This window comes from Sitophilus oryzae, unplaced genomic scaffold (genome assembly GCF_002938485.1).
Source record: "Sitophilus oryzae breed Bouriz unplaced genomic scaffold, Soryzae_2.0 scaffold_1297_pilon_pilon, whole genome shotgun sequence".
Lineage (NCBI taxonomy): Eukaryota > Metazoa > Arthropoda > Insecta > Coleoptera > Curculionidae > Sitophilus > Sitophilus oryzae.
In genome coordinates, this window is record NW_022145945.1 from 9,135,505 (window position 1) to 9,163,028 (window position 27,524).

The 27,524-nt window shown below is 30.5% G+C and overlaps 2 protein-coding genes across 3 annotated transcripts in view; one reads left to right on the forward strand and one right to left on the reverse strand.

The window, feature by feature from the left end:
* LOC115874715 overlaps positions 1 to 15,385 on the reverse strand; it is a 68,372-nt gene extending 52,987 nt beyond the window's left edge. The window contains exons 1-2 of one of the 2 annotated variants that reach the window (XM_030889959.1): positions 15,259 to 15,385; positions 14,254 to 14,483 (exon numbers count right to left, since the gene is read on the reverse strand). The gene's annotated coding sequence lies outside the window, so the exon portion shown is untranslated. The remainder of the gene's footprint in view (positions 1 to 14,253; positions 14,484 to 15,258) is intronic. The other variant, XM_030889960.1, reaches the window with a different exon arrangement.
* Positions 15,386 to 16,113: 728 nt separating this feature from the next.
* On the forward strand, positions 16,114 to 24,255 carry LOC115874716. The gene is made up of 8 exons (XM_030889961.1): positions 16,114 to 16,495; positions 16,553 to 16,686; positions 16,739 to 16,826; positions 16,882 to 17,011; positions 17,066 to 17,263; positions 17,328 to 17,390; positions 17,558 to 17,715; positions 23,590 to 24,255. Exons 1-8 carry the CDS (start codon positions 16,179 to 16,181, stop codon positions 23,711 to 23,713), a joined length of 1,212 nt encoding a protein of 403 aa, XP_030745821.1. The 5' UTR covers positions 16,114 to 16,178; the 3' UTR covers positions 23,714 to 24,255.
* Positions 24,256 to 27,524: the final 3,269 nt, after the last annotated feature.

Consider the following 27,524-nt stretch of genomic DNA (forward strand, 5'->3'; position numbering starts at 1 on the left):
CAGAACACAAAAAAGGCGTATCAATAAAATTTTACAATAGGAAGATTGTAAGTAGATATAATTTTAAGAGTTATAAAATATTAAATACTTGACCTTTGACCAGTGTGTGAGATGATCAAAATTTTAAAATTCATAATTGTTCATGATTAAACATCAACAAAAAAAGTCATTTACCGCATATAGGACCCTCTCCAGTAAGTATGATTTCAGAGCTTTGCGAAATGTGGGAAAGAATGAAAGCGACTTGATATTCAAAGGCAGATGATTGTACACTTTTTTGGCATTGTACAGTATTGAACTTTTAACTAGTTCTGAGCTCGGGGTTGGCAGATAAAGATCGTGCTCCGCATTCCTAAGTGGATAGTTATGAGATGGCCTTTCGGGAATAGCAGATATGTTGCTTGCGGATTAAGCAAACGGATTCAAAAATGAATAAAGAAGGAAGAGTCAGTATTTTGAAATGTTTAAAGAAATTCTGGCAGTGAGTTCTACTGTTCAGTCCCAATAAATATCGAACTGCTCTCTTATGAAGTCTGAAAATACGATCAAATTTTGTTGCGCAGCAAGTACCCCAGAATGTAAGAGCATAGCGAAGATGTGACTCAAAAAGGGCATAATAGGCTATTCTAGAGGTTGATAAGTTAAGTTCCTTAGAAACTGATCTTAGCGCAAAACAGGCAGCCCTTAGTTTCTTTCATAGAGCTTCAATGTGAAAGTCCCATTTTAACGAGTTGTCTACAACAAGTCCTAAGAATTTCACAGAGTCCACGACGTCAATAGTGATGTTATTAAGTACAAAAGGTTGTACAGTACTTTATATGACAAAACTTTAGTTTTTGATAGGTTGAAGCATAGGAGAATAGAATCGCACCAAGATTTAATGGTGCGTAAGTCAGTGGATATAACATTATATAGTGCCGTAACATCTGGGCCGCTCCAAGTGAAACTAGTATCGTCAGCAGAGGCAGATTTTACCGCTAATGTCTAGATTTGCAATGTCGTTGATAAACACCAGAAACAAAATAAGACCAAGTACTGAACCCTGAGGGACATCACATTCTATAGGCTTACAAGAAGACATAGACGTATCAATCCTCACAAGCTGCCTTCTGTTGCCAAGATATGACTTAAGCCATCGCGATCGGACTACATCGACTTTTGACGTTTCTTACGTCAAAACTAACTGTCACAGTGACACGTGTCGTACACGGTCAAGTTGGCCTTGGTCCAATTATGAATACAAATATAAAAGATGATTAAAATTTAAATAATTAAAATCACACGTTATAAAAATCAACCTAAATGTGGCTCCAATAGAATAAATATCCCCACATATTTTATTCAATATCCTGACTAAATTTAGTAATTCCAAATATAATTTTGCGCATTGCTCGTATTTTCTTTGGGTAGCTTCTTGGCAATACCTGACTAAATGGAGTCGGAAATCTTAAACGTCGATTTATTTATATAGATTATGAGAGCTTTCAACATCTGATGATTTAAAGAAAACAGCACGTGTTACACGAAACATGCTAGAGTTAAGTACGATATACCTGCCTATAATATGCTTAAATTCTCCTATATTATAAAACTTCTTTCTAAATTATATTCACAATAATATTTAAAAAAAAAATATTTTATTTAAAAACATTTCGACGTGTATTTTCGTCTTTATCAATATAGAGAAAAAATACCCTATTTAGAACATGAACATACAAATTATTGTGGCTCAGAAATTTTATTTCTATTATTTTTTTTTTAATTCTTATATACCTCATCAATATTGATAAGAAATAATATAGTTCAGTCATTAGGGATCAAAAAAGGGCCTGCTTGGAAAAAAGTCCGGAAGAAACTTTGCAGGTTTATAGGTTTTGGGGTCCCTAACTAAAATCCATTAAATGCACACTTCCAGACAAAATCGGTATTTTGTAAATATCTCGAAAACTATACGTTTTTCACAAAAATTTGAAGAGAGCAAAATTAATGAGAATAAAATTTCCTATAAAAAAGGTTCTATGAAAATTATCGCTAAATTCATCCCCGGATCTACAATTTTTTTGAACCGGGGCAAAAAATCGATAGTAGCGCCCCCTCTCTCCAGCGTTTGCAATAAATTAATTAAAAAAACTTACAAATATCTAGATATAGGTAGGCATTTTTCGTAAACGGGACAGAATGAGCCCTTAAGATTCATTCAGAGCCTCCGAATTAGTGGAATAAATTAATGGTTTCAATTAGCGTAGAAGTTTGTTCCTTTAATTTCATTGTAAGCATTCAGTACGTCTAAATTAGTGGTAGTCATTTTCAATTAGTAGAGAAAAAGTAAACAAACTTTTTGACTTTCCACTAACTATACTTTCAAATTTTGCGAAAAATGTCATTTTGTCCATTGATTAGCATCATCCATCAAGAGAAATCGTGGTTAGAAATCAAAAGTTTATTGTTTTATAAGCTCAAATATTTGGCTTTCTTTATGGATACAACTGACTACCGCAAGCTGTTGCTAGAATATTTTATTAATTTTAATTGTGTTTTTTAAACATTGTGAATGATCGATCGTAAACTAAAAAGTGTAATTAATTGAAACCGCTAAGTTATTCCACTAATTGCGAGGATCTGAATGAAACTTTAGAATGTGTTCAAAAACTAACTGGGCGTTTTAAAATAAAATGAATACTTGATAGTTCTTGATAGAAGAACGTAAGGTGCATACTAGGCGCTTTGTGGAGCAATTTTTTTGATTTTCAACCATATTATATTATGATTTTGGCGCCCCCTGACACTGGCGCCCGGGGCAGGTACCCCGGTTTGCCCCCCCCCCCTTAGGTACGGGGCTGGATCGTAGGCCTCCGGGGAGACCACGTTAAAATAAACGCGCCATGTACTTTACCTCTTGGGTGGTGTGGAAACAAGTAAGTACACATTTTCAATAATTAAAATTTATTATTCATAAATTGATGAGCGAATTAATGATACGCCACTGTTTCATGACAAAATTGAAGGAGCTAAACTAAAACTAGTTTTAGTGCACCCTAATCGACATTTGATTTCGGAAAATCGACTATACATATTATCATATTTTACGCAAAATTGTAAAATTTCCACGGATTTTGTGCCTAAATGGTTGCCTTTAGCGAAAATTTTCATAGAACCTTTTTTATAGGAAATTTTATTCTCTTTAATTTTACCCTCCTCAATTTTTTGCGAAAAACGCATAGTTTTCGAAATGTTTACAAAATACTGATTTTGGGCGCCATCTTGGCAAGATGGCGGCGCCGGCGGCAAGTCTGGAAATGTGCATTTTCTGGATTTTAGTTAGGGACCCCAAAACCTATAAACCTGCAAAGTTTCAAAACTTCCGGACTTTTTTCCAAGCAGAAATCCCCAATGACTGAACTAATATACGTAAAACAGCAACCAAGAAAGAGATTTAAGAAACATAAATAAATAATTATACACACAAACAATTAAATATATGAAAAATATAAGGCCTGATTTTATAGAATAAAATATCTAGAAAGATTCCATTTGTCTGTATCTCTGTAACCATATATTATTACAGCCATGGTCAAACTGTCTGCTTAATTATATCTACTTACAATAATTATAAATTGTATATTATAGACTAATAGATGCTTTTAACAAAATATGTGCATACATGAAAATAACACGTGGCATGTTTCTTTGTGGTTTTAGAATTTCATTTTTTGTTTGTTCGAAAGTAATAATTATGTTAATCACGCTGTCAATCAACATACATTTTAATTGTACATAAAAATCTCAATTTTTATTTGTATCCTCTTAAAAGTGTGTCTAAATAAAACCAAGCAGACAAAACAACGACAAGACAGAAACATTCATGTTTTACGACAAAATTCGATACACAACAAATCCAATATATTACTGCGACATTTTTGTTTCATTTTTGCTTTGTTTCAAAATTCGTAGACTTTTCAATGTCCCATCTTGAGTCGTAAAAATCAAAGTGTCTATGTTTTGTTCGTATATTTTACGACAAGTTGTGGGCGCAGTGTGGATGGCGTGTGCTGCCAACAGTAGGAGACTAGTGAAATCACACATGGTTAATAAAACTCATTCGCAACAATTAAACTTTTGACTTTGTTGTACTTTTGTCCTTGCGGTATGGACAATTTGTCTCAAGTTTGTCTTGTCAGAATTCCCCATTTTTTGTCGAAAGTTTGTCTTGTTTTTGTCTCAAAATCGTGTTTACTTTTTGTCGCCTTGGTCTGGACCCGGCATAATATAAATATAAATTTATTTAGACACGCACTTAACCTACGTCCACACCAAAGAAACACAACAGCAAAAGTTCCGTAAACATTCTTTCCACACCAAGGTAACTCATTCTTGTGAATGTTACGTTGTGTTGCTGCAACAGGAAATATGTTCACACCAGTTCAGTGTGTGTTTCTGTTTATGTTACATTTGTATCATCTATTCCTTTTTCGGTGCAAGGACGAATTGCATTTTCGTCTGACAGAAATTCCATGTACTTATACATATAGGCAAACCATTTACTAACAAAATATGCTCCAGGACCAGATTTTTATATGAGCTATATTTTTTTTTTTCTCTCTGTAGAACTGTGCCACCAAATTTTTAATTTTTCTTTTTAACTTTATCAACAGTAACGCCATTTCCAATTCCATTACATATATCCACCCATAAATCTAGTTTTTAATTAATCTTTTTTTTTTATAAAAATGTTTTTGGTAACGGTCTATATGCTTTTTATCCCGTGGATTCCATAAACACTCGGCATTTCGGTATAATTCAATTAAACATATTATATTTTTTGTTGTCCATTTAAAAAGCATATTTGTTTTTATTATATATATTATACTACTAAATCAACTGATGATTTGGGCAACGATGCGACGGCTTCATGACACAAGTTTCGGGTTTTGGAAGCAAGCAACAACCTGTCCACACTATAAACATATCATGGAGGAACATAAAATGTTTTTTGACAGATAAAATTTCTGACAGATGAATTTTTCAGCCAATAGAATTACTGGAAATCTATTCAAGGTCGTTACGCTGTTACGCGGATACGCCGTTTTTTTTGTTGCTGCAACCGTAAACAATGAGGAATGAAATAAACATATTTGTCAACATTCATATTCTCAAGCTTAAGGAACAAGCATTTTAAATTTCATGTTCTAGGGTGCCATTTCCGTGTTAAAAACACTAATTTTAGACACACATTTTCCATACCTAGTAGGTAATAAAATCATAAAAAAATCACATAAAGTGTATAACAATACACCGGGCATGTGTCTTAAAAAAAGGCTCGCCCCTATAACTTTTATAATTTTTCAGATAAAAACGAGATTTGGTATATGACATAAATTAGGATTGATTGACGTTTTCAATTGTTTTGGGTCACTTCCTGTTTCACCGGAAATGATTACAACTTTTGATTTTTAAATGGCACCTTTATAAGCACTTTTTTATTTATTCTTAGTAATTTTTACTTATTCGATAGAAACCTTTACTTTATTCGATATAACATGACGCTCTGAGGGTGCATCCAGGCTATCCCTAAAACGGCGTATCGACGTAACGGCGTAACGATTTTGAATCGATTTCCAGTAATTCTATTGGCTGAAATTTTTTACAGATGAATTTGACTTGGAAAATAGATTTGATCGTCTAATGTTTTTCGTGTCTTATCCTGGCCTTTGAAATACTATAACTTGGCCTTTCAAAAGAAAGGGAATTCTTGTGGGTCTCCAGATTATACAGCTTTTCTAAAGAAAATAATCAGCAGGAGTGGTAGCAGTGTTCGAGAAACATTTATTTTTTTTACAAACCAGTGATATTAGAACACTCGCAACTGAAACTGTCTATCTAAAAGTATTTAAAGACCACACTGTATAAATAATAAAAATATTTCTACATCCATATTTACTGCCTATTTATTTCCTGATAATTATATACTTCGTTATTATAATTTGCTAGCAATATCACATGCTGTATGCATTAATCATATCGCATGTAGCATGGGTCAAATCAAGAATTATTATTATGGCCTAATATAGATAGTCTGAAATATATTAAATATGTACACAGTTTTTTTTTAAATATTTTGATTGCTAATTTTATATATCACTAGTTATATCGAATGTTAAGAAAGAAAAATAAATACAAGCAATAATATTTACAATTAATTTTGGTTACTTTTAGTATCATAAAAATAATATTTTAATTATTTTCTTTTTTTCTTTTTTATTAAGTATTTTTACTTTGTTACTATCTTTAATTTTAATACTAGTGTTTTAATTCTTTGTTTTTTTGTACTATCTTAACTATATTTTTAGCTTCATCAGTTTCATAAGTCCAATGAGAGGATACAGTGACAGTTAGTTACGTAATCAAGGGCGCGATTTTTAAATTCATTATTGCCAACCATGTACAAATTCGGCGCCGGGCTGACTAACTGAAAATTAAATTTCCCGCTGGCGATTCAGATGGTAGCCCTCCTGTAAAAAATGTCAAGTTGCCATATTTATTTATTTATTTCTTGACATTGTCATTCCTTTTGATACTTTAGTTTTGTATTACGAATTTTTTATTTAAATGAATTGAAACTTTAAGCTTATTTTTTTTTTACTAGCAGACCTTGCAGTCGAACACTGTTCTTTTAAGAAAATCTTTTAGTGCGAAGTATACAAGGTAGCTTGATAACCGTTGCAAAAAACGCCATTCAAAAAAAATATTTTGAATGGGAAAGCAATAGTAATGTCCCTTTATGTCCTTTTAATGCTGTTAAGGAGGTGGGTTTTGTTGGTGTAAATAATAACTGTTTATATATTTATAATTAATTTATTTTTGTTTCCTAAAATCTACTGATTAAAAGAAAATATGTAAAAGTGGGCAACACAGTGCCGGTCAAGCTTAATCACGTGACTAAAAGTTTATTTGTTATGAACTATATACTACCCCATTAACATTTTCATTCATTTAATTATAGCAACATATTAACATAAACATTAAAATATTATATTTAATCGTTTAATTATAATGTAATACTTTAAATAATTATATAATTTTTTATGAATGTTCTAAGGACGTATTTAATTTAGGCTCATATTACATTTAAATTTAGTTTAAAAGATTTTTTGATTACAGATGTTAAATAATTGTTAATTATGTGGTTAGAGGTCGATATAGTTTATAGTAAACACTGATAATGTTGGTTTGAATCTGATGATACTGTTTGTAAATTGTTCTTATCCATTCTCATGTGACTATGTTTGCTTATTCTTCTCGTTTTATTTATAACTTCCTATATCTACATTTTTTTATTACTGAATTTATGTTATTTCTTCTTAAAGAAATATTATATTTTTACGTCAAAATTTCAAATATAGAATTATTCAGTAGATTCTTCAAATTACAACAGTGCATTTTCAAATAATATATGTTTATTAAAAAGAGAATCTCAGAGATTATCTCGATCAAAGTTACAAAAGTGAAGGTTGTTTTCAAATATAATTTTTAAAAATCAAAACAAGCGGTAAAGGATATCATAGGCGTTAAATTTTGTACAGTTTTCTGAGTGTGCACTATGTGTTCATATTTGAAGTGACACTTCTTACTAACAGCTATTAAATTGAAGGATTTGAAATACATATTTGAAAAATTGTAGTTTGAAATGTTGAAAAAAATCCTGATGATTTCGTCCATTGAAAGGCATCGGTTCGAAACTTCGAGGGCGTCATCCTGTAGCCCGTCTTCAATTATGCCGAAATCGACACACATTTTTCTTCAATATCAAATCCTTAGTCCCACCCTGATGAAGATGTAAACGAAACGTCGTATCCAACTTTGCAGGGTGGGGCCGTGTGCACCGTCGCACAGTGATGCAGAAGTTCCCAAAAGCGTCAGAAAATCAAAATATCAAAAGTATTTTTTTTAATTATAATTTCACTCGTATACTTCCTAATAGATCATATTTTTAGAATCGTGAAGATTTTTGAATGAAAACGGGCCCATTATTAATCCCTGATAAGAAATGTTCGAGCTTATAAAATTATTAGCTGAAGCTAAAATATTTTGATTAAATAAAATTAGTGCGTTTAACGTTGGTAATAAATTAGTTAAAAACTGATGGTACTCTGAGAAAGTACAATGTTTTCAACTGTTTTTCCTCATGGTAATTCTAGTTTTAACTTCCCTGGTACCATAAAAAAAATCAATAAATACCTTGATGTAATTAAGAACTGCTTAATCTAAAATCTCATTTTATGTAAGCTAATACAAAATGCTCCAAATTGCTCAAAAAAAATTTGATGTAGGTTACAATTATTAGCCTTTTTTCTTCATAACTACGAAGTTTCATGACCAACATTAGCCCACAAATACACTTTAGGTTGCCTAACTCTCCCGAAAACCATTAGTTAGGTTTAGTTTCCCAAAATAAATTACGTATGACAGTATATTACTGGGTGTTTCTTAGGTGCTGTAAAATATTGTTGTTGGTTATTTTTAATGAGTTTTAGAAAGGAAACTGTAATATATTTTCTCTTATTCAATTTAATTTTCGATATACAAAGTATTCAAATTTAAAAATACTTTTTAATGTGTAATTTTAACTAGCTTTTCCCTGTTAAGCCTAAGTTTTTATTCGTTTTGTGCTTATATGACATTAAATTTAATATTATTAGAAATCTCATTAATTTTGAATAATTATTGTTAATATAAACTAAAAAGACCTGTCAATGTGTCTATCATGCGTCAATATTCATTCAACAAATTTTATCAAGAATGTCATGTACATTCTAGATACTAATTTTCTCGGATATAGTAAGAGATCACCAAGACTTCTCCTGTCAAGTAAAATAGAACAGCATCCTGAGGCTCCAAAACTTATAGATTAAATTATTCTATTTTTTTATCCATTTGCTAAATCCATCTTAAATATATTATCCATCTTATCTAGAAGCTTTAGGATAATTTTTAGTTTCTTTTACTTGCGTATTAAATTCTTGTAACTAAGTTCTAATTATCATCTAAGTATAATATTTTTACCACAGGTAATTACAGATATTTCTAAATTATAGAACATTTAAAAATATAACTAAAATGAAATGGTTGTAAGTGAACAACTGCTTACATCTAATGTGAAAAGAGCGCTCAGTCTTTAGATGTTTTGGTGTTACCCTTAATCAAGGGTGTTACTTTCATTAATATCTAACTACATAAAAAATATACAGATGTATTTACTTTCTTTTTTTTTCTTTTTTTTTCACATGGAAATGAATGTCAATATCTTGAATTTGTGTAATACTTATTGGTAACTAGTTCTGAAAAAAGGATTAATTATAGTAAAAACGAAATGCTAATTCTATTGTAAGGGGCTGAAAATAAAACCCTGTATATTTATTAATGTGTTTACACAAACTTTTTTTGATTTTTTAACTTTACAAAGAATAGAGTATTAAATTAATATGCCATTGAAGACAAAATAATATAATTAATTTTTTTACAACCCATTTTTGATTTTTTACAGCCAATTTAAGTACACACTGTATATATAATTCAATTTTCTGTATTCCAAACATCACTTATACACTTAGAAAACTACATTTAACAAAAATAATTTTAAAAAATGTAGCAGTAAGTTGAGAAATTATTTTTTGCCACTTTTCGCGTTTTCGGCATCACTGTGCGTCGCTCACATAGTCTACCCACCAAATTTGGTCGCGATCATACGACATCAACTTTTGACGTTTCTTACGTCAAAACTAACTGTCACAGTGGTATTTGTCGTACACGGTCAAGATTATATAATATGATCGACAAAAAGGTAAAAATGATTTTTAAATGGCGTAGCTTGAAATCCGAGAAAAAATCTTCTTTTTAGAAAGAGATTTTTATGGCTGGAAACGTCTATATTTTTTAATCTTTCTATAATTATTAGTGTTCTCTACCGAATAAAAGTCACTAATTAAAGAAAAAAATATTAATAAGACACCACAGAAAAAGACATTAATTATATAAAAATGAAAAAATGGATCAGAATGAATATTCACTCAAGATATAAGGTTTTAAGTGATCTTGGAAAAAGATAACTCTACAAGAAAATACAGTTATATCGATGCACTATGAGGTACAAAAGATATCTTGTGAATTTAATAACTTTAAACGTAAATTTATTGCTGTTAAGAGATTATGTCATAAGAATATGTTAGTAAGCTAAGAGTTTTCTGGTTTTACCCTTTTTCTCCCACTGAAGTCGACGCCTATGGTTGCAGTAACTTAATTAACCCCAAGTCCCAAAAAAATCAAACCAGCGTGAGAAAGATTCTCAACGATCTAGATTAAACTGGAATAATTAGAAATACCGATAGAACTTTGAGCAACATTGTCCATGAACCATAAAATGTTTTATCTCTGAATTATTTATGAAATTATAACAGCTGTCTCTTATCTTTATAAACTATTCTCTGACAAACGTATCGTCATTGACAACAATTACGTAAAAATATATATTTAAAGGATTATCAGGATATGTTGTCGTGTTTGGTAAAGCGAATGATTTTTTAAATCCTATACATACTTAATTATTTTATCTCATTTAGGTTTTTATTTTTCAATAATATTTTTAGTGTGTACAGGGTAGGCCAAATTGGACGCTTTTAAAGGAAAACATCCTTTTTTATAGGATATAGAAGAAAACTAATATCGCTGTCTGGAGCTCAATTTTTATCAGAAACACGATGGTGAAAACGCACATTGATAAATGTTTCGGAGTTTATCAAAAATGTGCATTTTTAACAAATCGCTGTAACTTTTATATTATTGAAAATTTCGTATTTTTATGAAAATATTGGTTTAAGTATGGTTTGCATACTTAAAGTATTAAGTTTAGTAAGGTAAGTAAGTTAAGTATGGTTACATTCGTTCAGTGGCGGATACAGAGGGGGCCCATGGGGCCCGAACCCCCCCTAAAATCTCTAAATTGGGTTAAATATTAAGCTTTTGGGTTAAAAATGACGCCCTAAATAGCATATTCTACTTTACTTTTTATTTGGGCCCCCCCTAAAATAAATTCCTTTACCCGCCCCTGCATTGCTGATAAAACATGGTTTAAGCTTTGGTTTAAGTATAATTTTTTTAAAATTAATAATTTAAGAATCATCAACAGAAAATTTGATTTTTTATATGGGACACCCTGTATATTTTTAATTCATTGAGAATAATTTAAAATTGCCTTTCCAAAAATATAGCATAGTTGATATTTTGCTCGATTCCCTCTTCAAGATATAGAGTTTTTTAAAAATTCGCCCACTTTGAATAAATAGGCTTTGAACGGCGCCAGCTGTAATGCAAAAAAATGCTAGCTGTGAGCAACAATTAAAACGAAAATAATATTTGAAATGAGAGATGCAGAATTTTATAACAATTTCAACTGTATTTAACAACATCAACACATTTAAACTATATCTGATAAAAAAAAATAATAGCAAACCAAGAGATGAGATTTTGCTACAGATGTCGACCGTCTTCTGTTATGGACAGACGGGACCGTTTCCGAACATTTCTCGCGGAATTCACGTTTAGAAAGTCGAACGTTTGTGTTACACGATAAAACACTTAACGAATTTATTTTCCAACTATACACACGGTACTAATTAAATACAACAAAAAAATAACTATTTGAAAAACCTTCGCCAAATAGTCCAGAATTCGCTTATTACAGAACTCTATTCAAAGCTGATTGAGCGCTTTTTATACGATATACATTCTAGAACTCTGGCGTGTTCTTTTGGATTCCAGAAACTTCTGTTGTCTCGTTCGGGATTTTCCCCCAATGTCTAAGAGATGGCGCACTCTTGAATTCCCCGAAAGATGTCGCCACGCTTCTTGAAAATATAAACACGAACGGTTCTTCGCTCCTTCGACAGATGTCGCCATATACCTTGACATTATTTTTAGTACGATAGTCTAGAAGAGCCACTCAGAAATTTGCCTCTGGATTTTAATTTGTTTTTTTCATTTCATAATTTTGTATGCTTACAATAATTTTTACTGCTAAAACAGAGTAGATATCTAATAAAAGATGCTATACAGGGTGAGTATTTGCACTTATTTAAAGTGCAAATATTTTTAGGGCTGGTTAGGTTATAATAATAGGTAGATCTCGATAAAAAAAGTATTTTTTTCTTTACCGTTTATCAAATAAATCCAAAATAACGAGTTAGTTTACTTTGAAAATTTCCAAAAAAATAATTTTTTGCTAAAGAATCTTGCTTTTTCGTGTACCTAGTTTTTAGAAATGCATACAAATTAGAAGCTATAGAAGCTTAAATCTATAGCTATAGCTGTGATTATGTTATAACCTGTAGATTAGAGATGAGCATTACTTAGTTTAGTGACACATTACATTAGTTTTAGTGAATCGAATCACACGGTTCATTTTCTCATAATGAATCGTGTGAACCCTTCCACTCATTCTACATTTTACAAATCTGCTAGACAAGGTGTCCCAGATCCAGAAATAAGTGCAAGTATTTTAACTGTTTCCAGAGAAGAAAGAATCCAGAGAAGATCCAGTGGTTCTCAAAATTTGAACAAAAAATCTTTTTTTTTGGAGAAATTTTCGAAGTAAAATAATTCCGTTATTTTGGACTTATTTGAAAAACGATAAAGAGAAAATATGTTTTTTATCGAGATCTACCACCCCTTAAAATACTTGCACTTATTTCTGGGACACCCTGTATATTAGACCAAAATTCCTTTAAATTTAATAATTCTGCTTCTTGTTTATATGTATTTTTATTCCGAAATTATCTCCAAAACGTATATTTTGACTTTTCTTAAGTTCATCGTCAACCTTCATTTTTATTTATTTATTCAGAAATTATTCTCTTTAGTTTTTACATGGTTGTATTTGTGATTGTTTTATCGCCACGAGGTTTGAGACACTATACTAAAAATAAATCTTCCGACTCAATTTCACTATCAGTCCGAAAGAACGCGCTAGGAATGTACAGGATGTCTCCCAGGGGACTGTTTACGATATAGCAAAAATTATGTCTACACATTTTAAAAATATTCGCAAGTAAATAAATATATTTTACATAAAGTTTTTGTGTTTATTTTAATATTTGTTCCTTGTTTTATTATTTTTTTACTGGTTTATTATTTTTTTTGAAAATACAATACGGTCGGAAAAAATCTGCATTAGAGATGGCTTATAAATAAAGATCGCTGTCATTTTATATGTAAAATTATATGAGGAATATCTTCGACTGTCATTTTTAAGTCACCCAATATATCTCTGATTTTTTTTAAATGCTACAGCCTATATATTTTGTAAAAAAAATTGAATGAAGATCTCCTAAGAAAATAAAAAAAACTAATATGAAGTTTTTTTGAATCGCTCTGTATACATTATATCTCGGGATTGTCTTTACAAGTGGAGAAACTTTTTTATTACTGACATTTTGAGAAAAATATACACAGACACTTTTCCAGAATTCACTTTACACTTTTCCAAATTTCCGTACCGTTTTAGAGATAACTAAAAAAACAAACAATCAACAAAATATGGTCGAATCTTGCCCGAAAAGTCCTAAAAATCAAAACGCGTTTCTATGGTAATAGGTATAATAATTTCATTTTCATTCTTTGATAGATATTACCACAGAAACGCCTTTTAATTTTTAGGATTTTTTAGAGGAATAAAATCAACCATATTTTCATCTTAATTTTTTAATTTTCTCTACTCTATTTTTAACTATCTCTGGAAATTTGGAAAAGGGATAAACGGGATTGACCAATTTAGAATAAACAAAATTATTTTTTACAAAAAATGCATTTTTCTCAAAATGTCAATAATAAAAATATTTTTCCTCTAGTAAAGACAATCTGGGGACATACTGTATACTGTATATTAATCGAAGAAGCTTTCGGATTGATACTAAAAATACACATACACAACACATTTTGAGAGTTATTTTGATAAAAATAATCAATACAAATTCAAATATAATTTCCCAAAAAAAATAATCGTCTAAATTTTGTTTAAATTGTCCAATAGAACTTTTTGGTTCCACTGTATCTATACTGTAAATTTTCTCTTTTTTCTTGTCACGCTGTATAATTTGCTACATATAAATTACACTCTCATTGTTAATAATATAGTAAAGAAACAACGATAACATAACTAACGATTAATTTACGATCAATCACGATTACGAACTGTATTTTACTTACCTTTCCTGCTTTTCAGTAAATGTGGCTATCGCACCTAGGTTTCATTCACCAATCTCAACCAATCAAGAGCCGCCTTCGCGTTACGGCAGGAACGCGACCTGCTGCTGACTGCCAACGTTCGCCAATGTGTAACTTTATTTGTTGTAATACTTTATCGACTTATAGGATGTTCCCAGTTTTAAAAAAAATGCGCGTCTTCTCAGATCAAAACAAAGCTTAATCGATAAAACCTGTAGCAAAATAAACACAAATTACATTAGGACGTCGGTAATCTATTTTTGTTTATTTTCGGTCAACTTGTCCGCGTAATTAAGGTCTCGCCAAAATACTAACGAACGAAACTCACTTGACCGCAAAAAATACTGGTATATTTCACGTTATATTTGAAATTTCTAAATTTCCGCCTACAAGTTAATTTAAAGTGGCAACCAGTGATACGCGTTTGTAATTATCTGGTTGCATAAACTCAAATTTAATTTAAAATAATTTTAATTTTCTATAGAGACATAAAATAATTTCTGTTTCTTTTTATATAGTTTTTCCTTCTACTATTACATCGTATTATATCCGTAATATTAAAACTAAAAATGTATGTGAACAATTCGCCGCAAATACGTTAAAAATTCAGTTTGATCCATGTTTGATCTGTTTGATTTAAATATTAATAATTGCTACATATTTATTTAAATTAATGAACCCAGAATGAACCTATTTACAAGCTTACAATAAGTAATAAGTGGTTATCCGGATACAGAACATATTTTTAAGCATAAATCCTTTATTATACCTAATATTAAAATACTATGTACATCTTTACATATCTACAGAAAACCTTAAACTAGTACATATTTACAAACGTAAACTACCCATAAAGTGAAGAGTCTACTGGCTGACACCAAAAATTAAAAATCAACTAATATTAGTGCCTTAATTAGTGCTTTCAAATACAATTAAAAATGAATGCAAAAGAAGTATAAAAATAGCACATTTAAAATTCTAACCAACCTTTTTTAACACTGTCCGAATTGAATAATTGAATTAACACCCTGTGAGATATCTATACAAACAAAAAATCATTATTTTACACTTCACATGTAATTGTAGAATATCCACGTTTTAATAAATTATAAACATAAAGTCCTCATTTGCCAACCTAGTACACTCAAAAATTTTAAAAGAGAAAATAAAACGGCTGTCGTTAGTCGCCCGCTACACGGATAAATTAAATAAATGAATTTCATATTCAGTGAAGCAAAATTAGCCATAATATAAGTAGGACAAATACTGAAAGAGCAAACATAAATCTTATTATTTGTGTGATCTTTGATTGAGTTACCTTTAACTCCAGAATTTTCTCCATTTGAAGTTTTGATCACGGTTTCGATATACTCTAAAAATTCTACCAGAGCCAGTTTCAAGGTTTTGAAGACTTCTTTAAATAGCATTATGTATATATTGCATATTACCTTAAATTTTCCTTGCCTTTCATTATAATTCCATAATTCATAAGTTAATAAACAAGTAAACTAACTTTTTCAGTTATCTTCTTTGATGATAGAATTATTGAATTATTAAATTAATGGAAATATATAAATTCAAAATATTTTATACACACAGCACCAGTCTTGATAGATTTTAAAAACGATCTTGATTTAACTAAGATTGGTAGATATATGAATTAATATTATTTAAGAAACTGAAAATCAATTGTTCAAAAACTAAAAATATAAATAATATGATTATCAAATAACCGGACGATTAATTTATTGTATTCGTCCGTTTAGCAGACAGTCAACCACAGCCAAATTAACAGCTGTCTACCGTCAAACAACAGTCAGAGAAATGTCAGATGTCAGTCATCCGCCATATACCAAGTGAAAAACAAAAATAAAAATATTTTTGTATGTGGTTTGTTGTTTTTAGAAATGTCCGGTGAACCTTTATATAAAAATGAAAATAGCAGCGATTCAGAATCGGAACGTGAAGATCAACAACGTACCGGCGGTCCAGGTTTAAGTCTGGATTTAGATTTGGGCGACGATTGTGTGCACAAAGTTAAAGGAATTAGGTTAGAATTACAGGGAGATTCCGGAATTAATACTTCTGAAAGTACTAATTCGACTACACGCGATTTAAACCCTCGCAGAGATGACAATCCTTTTTCTTTTAAGCACTTTTTAAGGGATAGTGCCAATTCCAATAAAAGCTATCAATCACTTGGAGCAAGGCCGAAGGTTTATAGGTAAATAATACAAGTACTTTCTTATATTATAATGTGTCTCATAATAATTTATTACAGCGAAAACAGGCCAAAAAATGACTCTCCACCAGAGAGCACTAAGAAACCAGTGCAGAATACGAGAAATAATGAATTTTCTTCTGCACTCCCAGATTTTGTTCAAGATCATTTGATTATGGAACAGTGTTACTTAGGCAAACTGTTTTTTACCTTTTTGGTTGGCTGTTCTAATTATTTTATTTCCAGGGAAGCGAACATGTCCCAGCCCTGAATATGACTTAGACTTGCCGGACTTTACACCAACAAATAATACGAATGGGATTTCTAACCCTAGGTAGTAGTTCTGTGTAAAAAATATATGCCCACATGTTTAATATTTTATTATACAGGACAAGTCCAACAGGAGAACCAATACCACTTGATTTACCTGGACTTCCTATGAGAAATGCTTTTCCATTAGATTTACCTATATCAGCTAATATCTCAGTGGAATCTCCTAGACCCTCTTCATTGTCTGAGGTATATCTTAACTTAATATATTTTTTGTATAAGCTTTATAAATATATTTTAAAGGTGGGGAACTCTCAGAGCTTACCAGACTTTCTTACTGATGGTCCAGTAAGACCAGGACATGAACCTGTTCCATTTTCTCCCCCTGAGCCCCAAGGAATTAGACCTGAGGTATGTCGGCGGTGTTTAGAATTAAGAGGAGAGTTGGCAGCAGCTAGACAAAGGGTTTCCTTAGTTCAAGATGAAGTGGATAAAAATCATGTATGTTTACAGTAAAATGTTTATTTAAAACCTGTTTAAATTCAAGAATTTATTGATATTTTAGAGGAGAGCAGCTGTAGCTGAAAATAATGTACATAGGCTGAAGCAAGAGATTAAATCACTTAAGGTATTTTTTATAGTTAGAATAGAAATTTTAGAACAAACAATAAGGTGGTTAATTTAAATATTGAGTTTTATTTTTTCTGTGGCTTTACTTTAACTGGTATTTAATTAATTATCCAGTTATTTCAAGACTGGTATCATCACTTTTGTATACTAATGATAATATTATAGGAACAAATGAACCAATTGAGATCAGAGAATCAGGTTTTGAAACTAAATGAAGGTGCAGTAGGAGGACATTCATCTTGGAACTCCCAAGTAGATCTCTCTTCAAATAGACTGGCACAGGAGCTTAGAACAGCAGCTAGTACTGCAGAACATTCATTAAGGTACTTTTATTTGACTTTATTTACAATGGAATATGGAAATATAGACTCTCTTACGATAGTTTTTCCATTGAGAGAACATATATATGATTTTGAAAGACAACATTCAAAAATTACAAGAAATATCTAATTTTAATTTTAAATGAGAGACAAGTATCAGTAATGTTGTATTCCTTTGCCAGACAGACTCTACCTCTATATTTACCTATAATTTTAGTTTATAAGTCATATTACACACTATTTGTATGACCATAGTCAAGATCATTACAAAAACGTTATGTAGAACGAATTCAGCAGGCCCAATAACTATTGACTATTTGTCCAGTGAGAACTTAATAATCTGTGTGCCAATTCTATACAACTCTTCCTTCTGTTTAAGTCATAGATACTTTTTAAATTTTTTAAGAACATTTTTGTTAGAAGTTTTTACTAGTGGTGGGAAAAACCGATTAATTTGAATAATCGAGTACTCCAGTTTCAAGCGATTGCAATAACCGAGTGATCGCTCGAGCGAAATATTACTCGTATTTAAAAATACGGTTTTTCACCCGTCGCTTGTTGTAAGTAAGTTAACGCCAAGCAGTAAGTAGCGTACGCAGTGATGTATGGCAAGCAGCAAGCAGCGAGTCATTCGCTTGATCGCTTGATTTCTTTGAATAAGAAGACTAAGGAAGGAGCTTATCAAAAATCTTAGGTCCTCCGCGATGGGACTCAAATATGGCGACTTAAATTCCGGTTTATCAGTGCCGTTCTAATTTTATTTAAAAAATGTAAAACTATGATGTAGGGTAGAATAAATGTTGGTGGTTATTAAAATTGTTATAAAAACATATTATTATAATAAAAATAGATAAGTTTTAATAATTATTTATTAACACAAACATCCGATACGCTACTGAAGCAGGTAAGTCAAATTGACGTATCTAAATTCTTTGACATCTAATCTTTGACAAGTAGTAAATAAAAGCAAAAATGCAAGAAAAAATATATAATTAGTTAATTTAAGTGAATTTCATAAATGATCGGTTTACTACACGTATGTATATTATACAGGGTTGTTCACCACATACGACACGGAGTATTGTAGCTAAACGATGAGATTTTTACAAATTGTAAGTTTTGGGTTCGTTGAAGGACTATTAGAGCTACAATTTAAAAATATTTTTACAAGATACAGAGTGTCCCAAATAAATAAAAAATATCAAAGTTTTTTTTTTACATCGAACACCCTGTATATTATTACATTTTTAGTTTCTACGATTAAAATAGAGGTAAATTTGATTAAGGTTTATTATACTTAAACCTTACCGTTTTTGAAATATTTTCAATTTTGTGAAATTGCAGTAAAAATTTTAAAGCTTCATTTCTCCAAGGGTATCAATGTTTTTAATACTAAATATTTATTGAAGTTTATTTATTGATCAGTTATTGTGTTGCAATAATAAAAATAATACTACCTTTTACAGAGTGTCTAAAAATTTATTTTAAATAATTATTAGCTTCAAACGGCAATAACTTGTTTAATTTAAATGGAACACCCTCTATATTTTACGAGAATCAGATGCACAATTTAATTGTCTATCAAATTATATTATACCATTTTTACCTATCTCTTTAAGTTTCCGTAGAAAATGCATTTTCTTGTAATTTAGAACTTATTTATCAATATACCCATGGACTATTGACATTTTAGATTATTTTTAAAGATGTACCAAATTTTTAAAGAGTACAGATACTAATATTGTCGATATAATTCGTTTATTTCATTAAAAAATAAAAAAAAAACTGTTTAAATATTTGTTAAAGAGGATCAATTAATATGATTCCAGTATTCAAACTACATTAACTGACTGTTTGCGTTGATTAATAATAATTGCTCCAAATACTAAAAAACTGAATTTTATATGGGTATTAGACAGTGTGATAAAAAGTAACCCCTTAAAAATGATATTTCATTTTTTAATAAATGCTTATTTATAACAACAAATACTTTAACTTGATAACTTATTATTATATTGATTTCTGACTCAAAAATCCACATTTATTTATAATAATTTATTAACGAACACAATTAAGTATGTCATTAATTAGTATATGGGCGGACATAATGGTGTTATATTTAATTAATGGCATACTCTTTTATAAAGATTTAAATAGTTTTCTTTGTGCATACAAACGGGCTAGTAATATTATCGTTTTGCTAAAAACGATAATATTACTAGTCTGTACATTTTGTACATTTGTTGCTTTAAAAACAATCTAAAATGTCAATATTCCATGGATATATTGATAAATGAGGTCTAAATTTGAAGAAAACGCATTTTCTACGAAAACTTAAAGGGATAGGTAAAAAATGGTATAATATAATTTGATAGACAATTTAATTGTGCATCTGATTCTCCTAAAATATACAGGGCATTCCATTTAAATTAAAGAAGTTATTGCCGTTTGAAGCTAATAATTATTTAAAATAAATTTTTAGACACTCTGTAAAAGGTAGTATTATTTTTATTATTGCAACACAATAACTGATCAATAAATAAACTTCAATAAATATTTAGTATTAAAAACATTGATACCCTTGGAGAAATGAAGCTTTAAAATTTTTACTGCAATTTCACAAAATTGAAAATATTTCAAAAACGGTAAGGTTTAAGTATAATAAACCTTAATCAAATTTACCTCTATTTTAATCGTAGAAACTAAAAATGTAATAATATACAGGGTGTTCGATGTAAAAAAAAAACTTTGATATTTTTTATTTATTTGGGACACTCTGTATCTTGTAAAAATATTTTTAAATTGTAGCTCTAATAGTCCTTCAACGAACCCCAAACTTACAATTTGTAAAAATTTCATCGTTTAGCTACAATACTCCGTGTCGTATGTGGTGAACAACCCTGTATAGTCACCTACTAGCGAAAAGTTGTTCCATTATTTCACTCGATTTTTGCCGAGATCTACCGCACACTACACAACCAACTATTTTAGAGTCTTTTTCAATAAATCGCGATAGTGTCACTGTTAATTTAAGTTCTGCCACAATTTCCATCTAGATTTACTACCTTTATACAACTATCAGTAGTAGAATAAATAATAAATAACGTAAAATAAGCTCCGTAAAGACTGCCAAATCCACAAAATTTCAAATCAAATTCAAATGTCAAATGAATCGGAACTGTCAAGGATCCCCACCCTAGAGTCCTTTTTCCGCCCACCATGCATGAATACACGGATAGCATTATGCTCCTTCCTTAGTCTTCTTATTCAAAGCTTGATTTAGTTAAGTAAAATTTTGTCCCTCAGATACGCGACGCATAAATATATATACGGCGTTGTATAAATTTGCTACCTGCAATGTATGTAGAAAATTCGCTCGGCTTTTTATCGAGTATGTCACATTAAAATCGGATTTCAATTTATTTCTTCTAGGATTGCTTGCGTTCGTCGCTTGGTACTCGTCACTTGCATGTCTCGTTTATACTCGAGCGATGTCGTTTATTTCAATAATCGAGTAGTCGAGCGAATTTTCGCTCGAGTTATCCCATCACTAGTTGTTACCATAAATAAATGAGTTATAACGTTACATAGCATAATGTATTTTTTTATCATTTTACATGCTATTGATTTAACATAAAATAACTCAACATTTCTCAATGACTCAGTAAAAAAATATTAGTCCTTTGTTGCAAACTGTTACAGTGGCTTACAATGGATAATGTCTGATAGGATTTACATTATAGGCTTGGTGTGTTGTCATAATACTTAAGTACCTATTTGATTTTTTACTAGTGCAGTTATTGAAACTATAAAACACTCAGGTACGAGGTTTGTGTGATGTAACGCTGTTTCGGGTAGTAATTAAGTGAAAAAGAACCCGAACTAGGGGTTGTATTGTGTTGTGACAATTTCAAATGTTAATAAAGTTTCCAAAATAAATGTTAAGGCGTAAAGGAGAGCGTAATTAAGGCGTTGTTGGGTGCAATAACATTCAATAACTCAACTTTCCCGGATATTCAACTCTCCCAAAACAACATTTTATAGCTTCATAGTTTCTCACACCGATTTGATCAAAAGCAAAAATGGATTTAAACAGTTCGACGAAACCAGTGAGTAAACAAAGTGCTCATTACATAATAAAAAAAAATTATCAGCATATACTATGAGGATAAAATATAATTTGCAATATTAATAATGGTATACTTTTTTTAATCAGCTAGTGCTTACATCGTCTTCTAATCAACGTCTTCTAAAATTATAATTATGTACCTTTAAAAAACTTCGTTATAATCGAAATAGCCTCAGTTATGAACCCACTAGCAAATCCGGTGCTTAGTACCAGAGAAGAACAATCGTAGAGAAGCGACAAAACGAATCCCCCCTAAAAATTTGGAGTGGGAGTTAAACATGCTAACTGTCATCTCAACGTGTTTTCGGAATACGGCCAGCGTTGCCGTTATTAATAGAAAGTCCTGAAATCTTACTTTTTTTTTATTTGTGTATATGTGACTGTAAATGTCCGAAATGCGGTAAAACCTAGGATAAGCGCGCTAAACCTAGGATTTGCCAATGAATAACCACGTTAATAATTAGACATTTAAAACTATTAGAAAATTAAATATTTAATCGCATATATAATATATTAGCGACGCTAATTTGAGTTGTGTTATCTTTAATATAATATGGTTTTTTATGTAAAATATGATTTACAGGATGAGTCTTAAATAAGTGCAAATATTTTCAGGGCTGGTAGATCTCGATAAATGAAGCTATTTTTTTCTCTTTACCGTTTTTCAAAAAAGTCCAGAATAACCGAGATTCTTTGAAAATTAAAATAAAAATTTGCTTATATTTTCAGAACCACTGAATCTTTTCTGGGTTTTCTTTCTTTTAAATTTAATCTACCATCTATGTTCTCATATTATAAAGATATTATGTTTTTTATTCATTTTAGTTTTAATCATCTGCTGATGCACTGCAGAAATAAAGTGTTTTGGTATATTGTGGTGAATTAGTGTTTTATTTTGCTGTTGTAATACCCCAGTTCCAAACCTCAACTGTAATCATGTTATTTACTTTTTGGTTTGTTTTAACGCTTGTGATAACAGCTGATAAATATTCGAATTTTTCTTAAAATTGTTTTACTTAAAAACACACTTTCGAATATTAATTTCGAAGCAAACAATATTATCAGGTACGATTTGAAAATATCTCTCTAAAAGGGATAGGTTAGAAAATGGTTAGAACGCGGTAAATCCAGAAATCGCGGAAACCCGCTAAATCTTAAAGATAGTTACTTTTCAATATGATTCCTAAATATTTCTAATATACTTTTTACTGAACACATGTTTTTTTCAGTGTACAGCTTTTCTTATTTTTTTTGCATTCATTGAATTTCTCTCGGTGTAGCTATAAACATGCTATATCTCTCACGTACGCCAATTTGAAGGTCACAAAACTTCGTCCCCCTACTTCAATAGTGCCGACGGTTTTTGTCGCTTCTCTACAATTGTTCTTCTCTGTTAGTACTATGCTTGGCACCATAATTGAACTCATTTAAAAAGTTTTTTTTAGCTGTAATAATAAATTATAATATAAGTTAGACCTTCTGAAGATATCAAAATATTTACTTTTTTGTTTTTATTTTTAGAATTTTCACAAATTATACTTCCTAACACTTTTAGAATAATTTTATGTAACAAATTTTTCATATACTAGCTATTTAAACTAACCCCTGTATTTGTATATACCAGTTGTTTAAGATATTCTTCGATGGTGGCAGCACCGGCGGAGAATACAGCAAGCCTAACTTGCACCACTTTTTTAAATATTCATAATTTAATAACCAAAATTTATTTATAATAAATCCTTTTTTAGGCAACTACTTACAGGTGTAGACAACTTGCGAATGATGGCTTCCACTCTGGAAAATATGACAAGGATAGAGGAAAAATCTGAAAGATTTCCTAATTTTGAAGATAATGCAGGACCGGCTCTATAAGTTTTAAAGCCTACTTAAATGTATTTATTTTTTAAACTAGGTCTAGTCTACATAAGAGATATCTGCCAATATTACACAAGACCAAATTACTTTTAACTGATATGTGGTGAAGAAAAAACATACAAATGTGTATTTTTACTTTTAAGTTTATAGTATAATTGAGGTTATAAGGGCATAATATATGTTTTTTGAAGTGAGATAAATCCAGTAATTCTTAAGAATAATTTTATTTTAGTCGGTATAATTTGTTGTAATAATTTCGTTTGCTTAAATTGCTATTATATAGGCAATATTTACGGAGAAACTATGGGCTAAAATATATGTTAACACTCTGTATAGGGTGTCCCTCCCCCATTTTGATTGAAATCATACGGTTAGTAGTAAAGATAGGAGGATGCGGTTTGCACATACCATGCGGTTTGCAGTTACCTTATAGTTTTTTGTCAAACGAAAGACGTTTCTGAACTACAGGGTCTTTTCAAAATTTTTGCAATTTGGGACAGCCCCCGTATCTCCGTTATTGTGGATCATATCGAGAAGGTGGAAACTGATTCTTGCAGAACTTTTTACGTAGAATACAGTGGCGTAGTCTGTTTTTGTACGAAAAAAATATTCTTGAAAATATGAACTAAAGTTAAGTTTCTTCAAAGGCATCTTCCGTTTGACAAAAAAGTGGGACAGGTTTGTGCAAAACGCACCCTTCTATCTTCACTAATAACGGAGATACCATATGATTTCAACCAAAATGGGACACCCTGTACAACTTTTTATATAGTTATATTTCTATACAAGGTTTTTCAGTAGTCTGAAAAAGCCCCATAGCAGGCTTGAGATTTTGCTATATCAAATCCTACATAGATTTCCTAATATCATGGTATATTAGGAAATAAAGGTGGTTAAGATATATTTCAATAACCCTACTATATATCTATGAAATTATTTTTTATGGAGGGATACGAAAAAATCGTTGAATTATTCTTGATTTATATAGAGGGTGTCCCAATATTCTGTGGACATAGAAGTACTACGTATTTTTTGAATCAAAATTAGTTAATAGCATATAATTTACCTTTATACAGAAGTGCTTCGTTTGTCCATTAGAGGGCTTCAATCAAAAATAAACCTGAACGTTAATCGATTTAAAGTTTATTAATTTTTTAAGCTTTTTATGACGCTTATTGTCAAAAATAATTTGTGATAATAACATAACATTCCAATTTTTCGTCAACTAGATTATTAGAGCATAATAGATTTTATGCGCCTCCATAGTTTGATGTGACCAACAACATTTTTTGGAAGTCAGCTTCAGAAAAAAAAAATTCAAAAAGTATGTTTGGTGGCGTTTTTTACAAGAGACAAAAAATGTAGTACATACTAGAAGAACCATATTACAAAAAAATCGGTCGTTGTTGGAGTTGGAAAATATTTACACTAAAATTTTCGTAGGGGTGGGGGTAGTTTTCACCCTTCCCGTAGATTTTCTTGATTTTTGTGAATGCCAAATGTTAAAACACTTAGCAAAACATAGGCACCCCAAATCTCATTCAAATCGGAATAACGGTTCTTATTATATCTGCAAAATGTGTTTAATTTTTAAAGTTTGATGCCCTCTAACAGACAAACGAAGCACTTTTGTATAGAGGTAAATTGTATTCAATAAACTTAATTTGATTCTAGAAATATACATAGTAGTTCTATGTCCACGGAATATTGGGACACTTTGTATATAAATAAATTTGATGAAGGTAACCCTACAAATAAAATTAATTGAATAAATGCTTATATTTAGAGTTATTTATTATTTAGAATGTCTATATTTTGCTGAAAATATTTCTATTCTATAATGAACCAAATAATGATACCATAACGGTGACTTATATGGTTAATGTCATTAATTGTCATTTCTAGGTAAACTTTTAGTTTTTTTTTCGATGGTACATGTACCGGGTGTTGCATCGTCGTTGGGAACATAGGAAATTTCATGCAAAATTTAGACTGTCCAGATATTGGCTTCCCTATGGATTTTATAGCGAAGTCGTAAATAGACTTTTTAAAGGTCTACATTTGGTAAACACACATGCCAAATTTGAACAATTTTGGACAAGCCGATTTTAGGTAATTTGAGAAAAACTTAATCGATTTTTATATTTAAACCGAACAGGTAACAATGAAACACCAATCAAAAACTGACATACCTTAGGTTTACAAACTATGATTCATAGATAAATGCAACAAGTTTAGATTGGAAAGCCCGTAAAAATTTTAGGTCGCGAAATTATTTTGGGTCGCGACCGTTATACGCGATCTGGCGCTGCTATAGCGGTCGCTAAGAACAACGGCAAACAAAAACAGAAATAATTTTCTCTTGTCAAAGTCAGAATCTTCAAAAATCATAATAATCTTTCAAAATCTAAACCGCTCTCATTAAAGAAATTCAGTGTTTATAGCGTCCATTTTCAAAGTAATAATTGCTATCTTGTGAGTTTAATTCAAGTTTTATTTACTCCAACCGGTGATAATTGTGAAAAAGTGGCATTAAAACTTAAAAAGCCGTGCTGTGAACTGCAAAACCATCGTGGATCGTGGCATAACGTCCGTTTCCAATGTTTTATAGGTATTTCATACATGCGTCCTTATATAAAATAAAGTTTCTTGTATGCAACACACTGTCTTTTATTTATAATTAAACGAAATTAATAATAAATTTCGAAGTCGTAAATAGACTTTTTAAAGGTCTACATTTGGTAAACACACATGCCAAATTTGAACAATTTTGGACAAGCCGATTTTAGGTAATTTGAGAAAAACTTAATCGATTTTTATATTAAAACCGAACAGGTAACAATGAAACACCAATCAAAAACTGACATACCTTAGGTTTACAAACTATGATTTTGTCATTGTCAAAAGTAATTTAATTTTAATAAAATTTTAATATTTAGGGAACATTAACCGGAACATTTAGATACACTGTCTAATCTATTTTCCGCGTATTTTATCATGTTCACTTTTTCTTTATGTGTATAACAATAAATTATTACTAGTACTGAATATTATAATTTTATTAAAATTAAGTTACGTTTGAAAATGACGCTGACAACTTAAGGAATGTCAGTTTTTGACTGGTGTTTGATTGTTACCTATTCAGTTTTAATTTAAATATCGATTAAGTTTTTCTCAAATTACCTAAAATCGGCTTGTCCAAAATTGTTCAAAATTGGCATGTGTTCCATAGGGGAGCCAATATCTGGACAGTCTAAATTTTGCATGGGATTTCCTATGTTCCCAATGACGCGCGACGCCGACGATGCAACACCCGGTATAGTTTATATGAAGTCAGTTGGAACAGATTGGGACTCTTAAGGAATTAACAGTCTCATTACAATTGACTTCGGAAATACTATACTCTATAATTAAATTAATTTTTGCTCTGGTTTAGTTTTTATTTGTGCCATTCTTACAGTTCATATTCCGCCATGATAGGCAAACTTAAATAATGACACTAATAAAACAGGCGATACGGAACATAATTTGTAAAATAAAGCATGTCCATGGAGTCGGGAAAGATTTTGACAGACGAAATACTAAATATGACAGAAAACGCAATTTATCTGTGAAATATCTTAAAATGACACAGACTATACAACTGTCATGTTTCCTTTCCTTGGACGGGCTATAACTTTACACAAATGAATAATTGATTGTTTCTTTTAATATTAAAATTATTAGGTTAGTAAATTTGTTGTACCAGTTAGATGGAACAAATTATCACTCTGAGCTTTAATAGGTGTAGTTAACGATATTATTTTTA

Excerpts from the sequence above, each read along its gene's own strand:
- LOC115874716 (XM_030889961.1), top strand. The coding sequence starts at position 16,179 with ATGTCCGGTGAACCTTTATATAAAAATGAAAATAGCAGCGATTCAGAA. Across the intron at positions 16,827-16,881 it reads AATGGGATTTCTAACCCTAG|GACAAGTCCAACAGGAGAAC; the intron begins GTAGTAGTTCTG and ends TTTATTATACAG. Across the intron at positions 17,012-17,065 it reads GACCCTCTTCATTGTCTGAG|GTGGGGAACTCTCAGAGCTT; the intron begins GTATATCTTAAC and ends TATATTTTAAAG.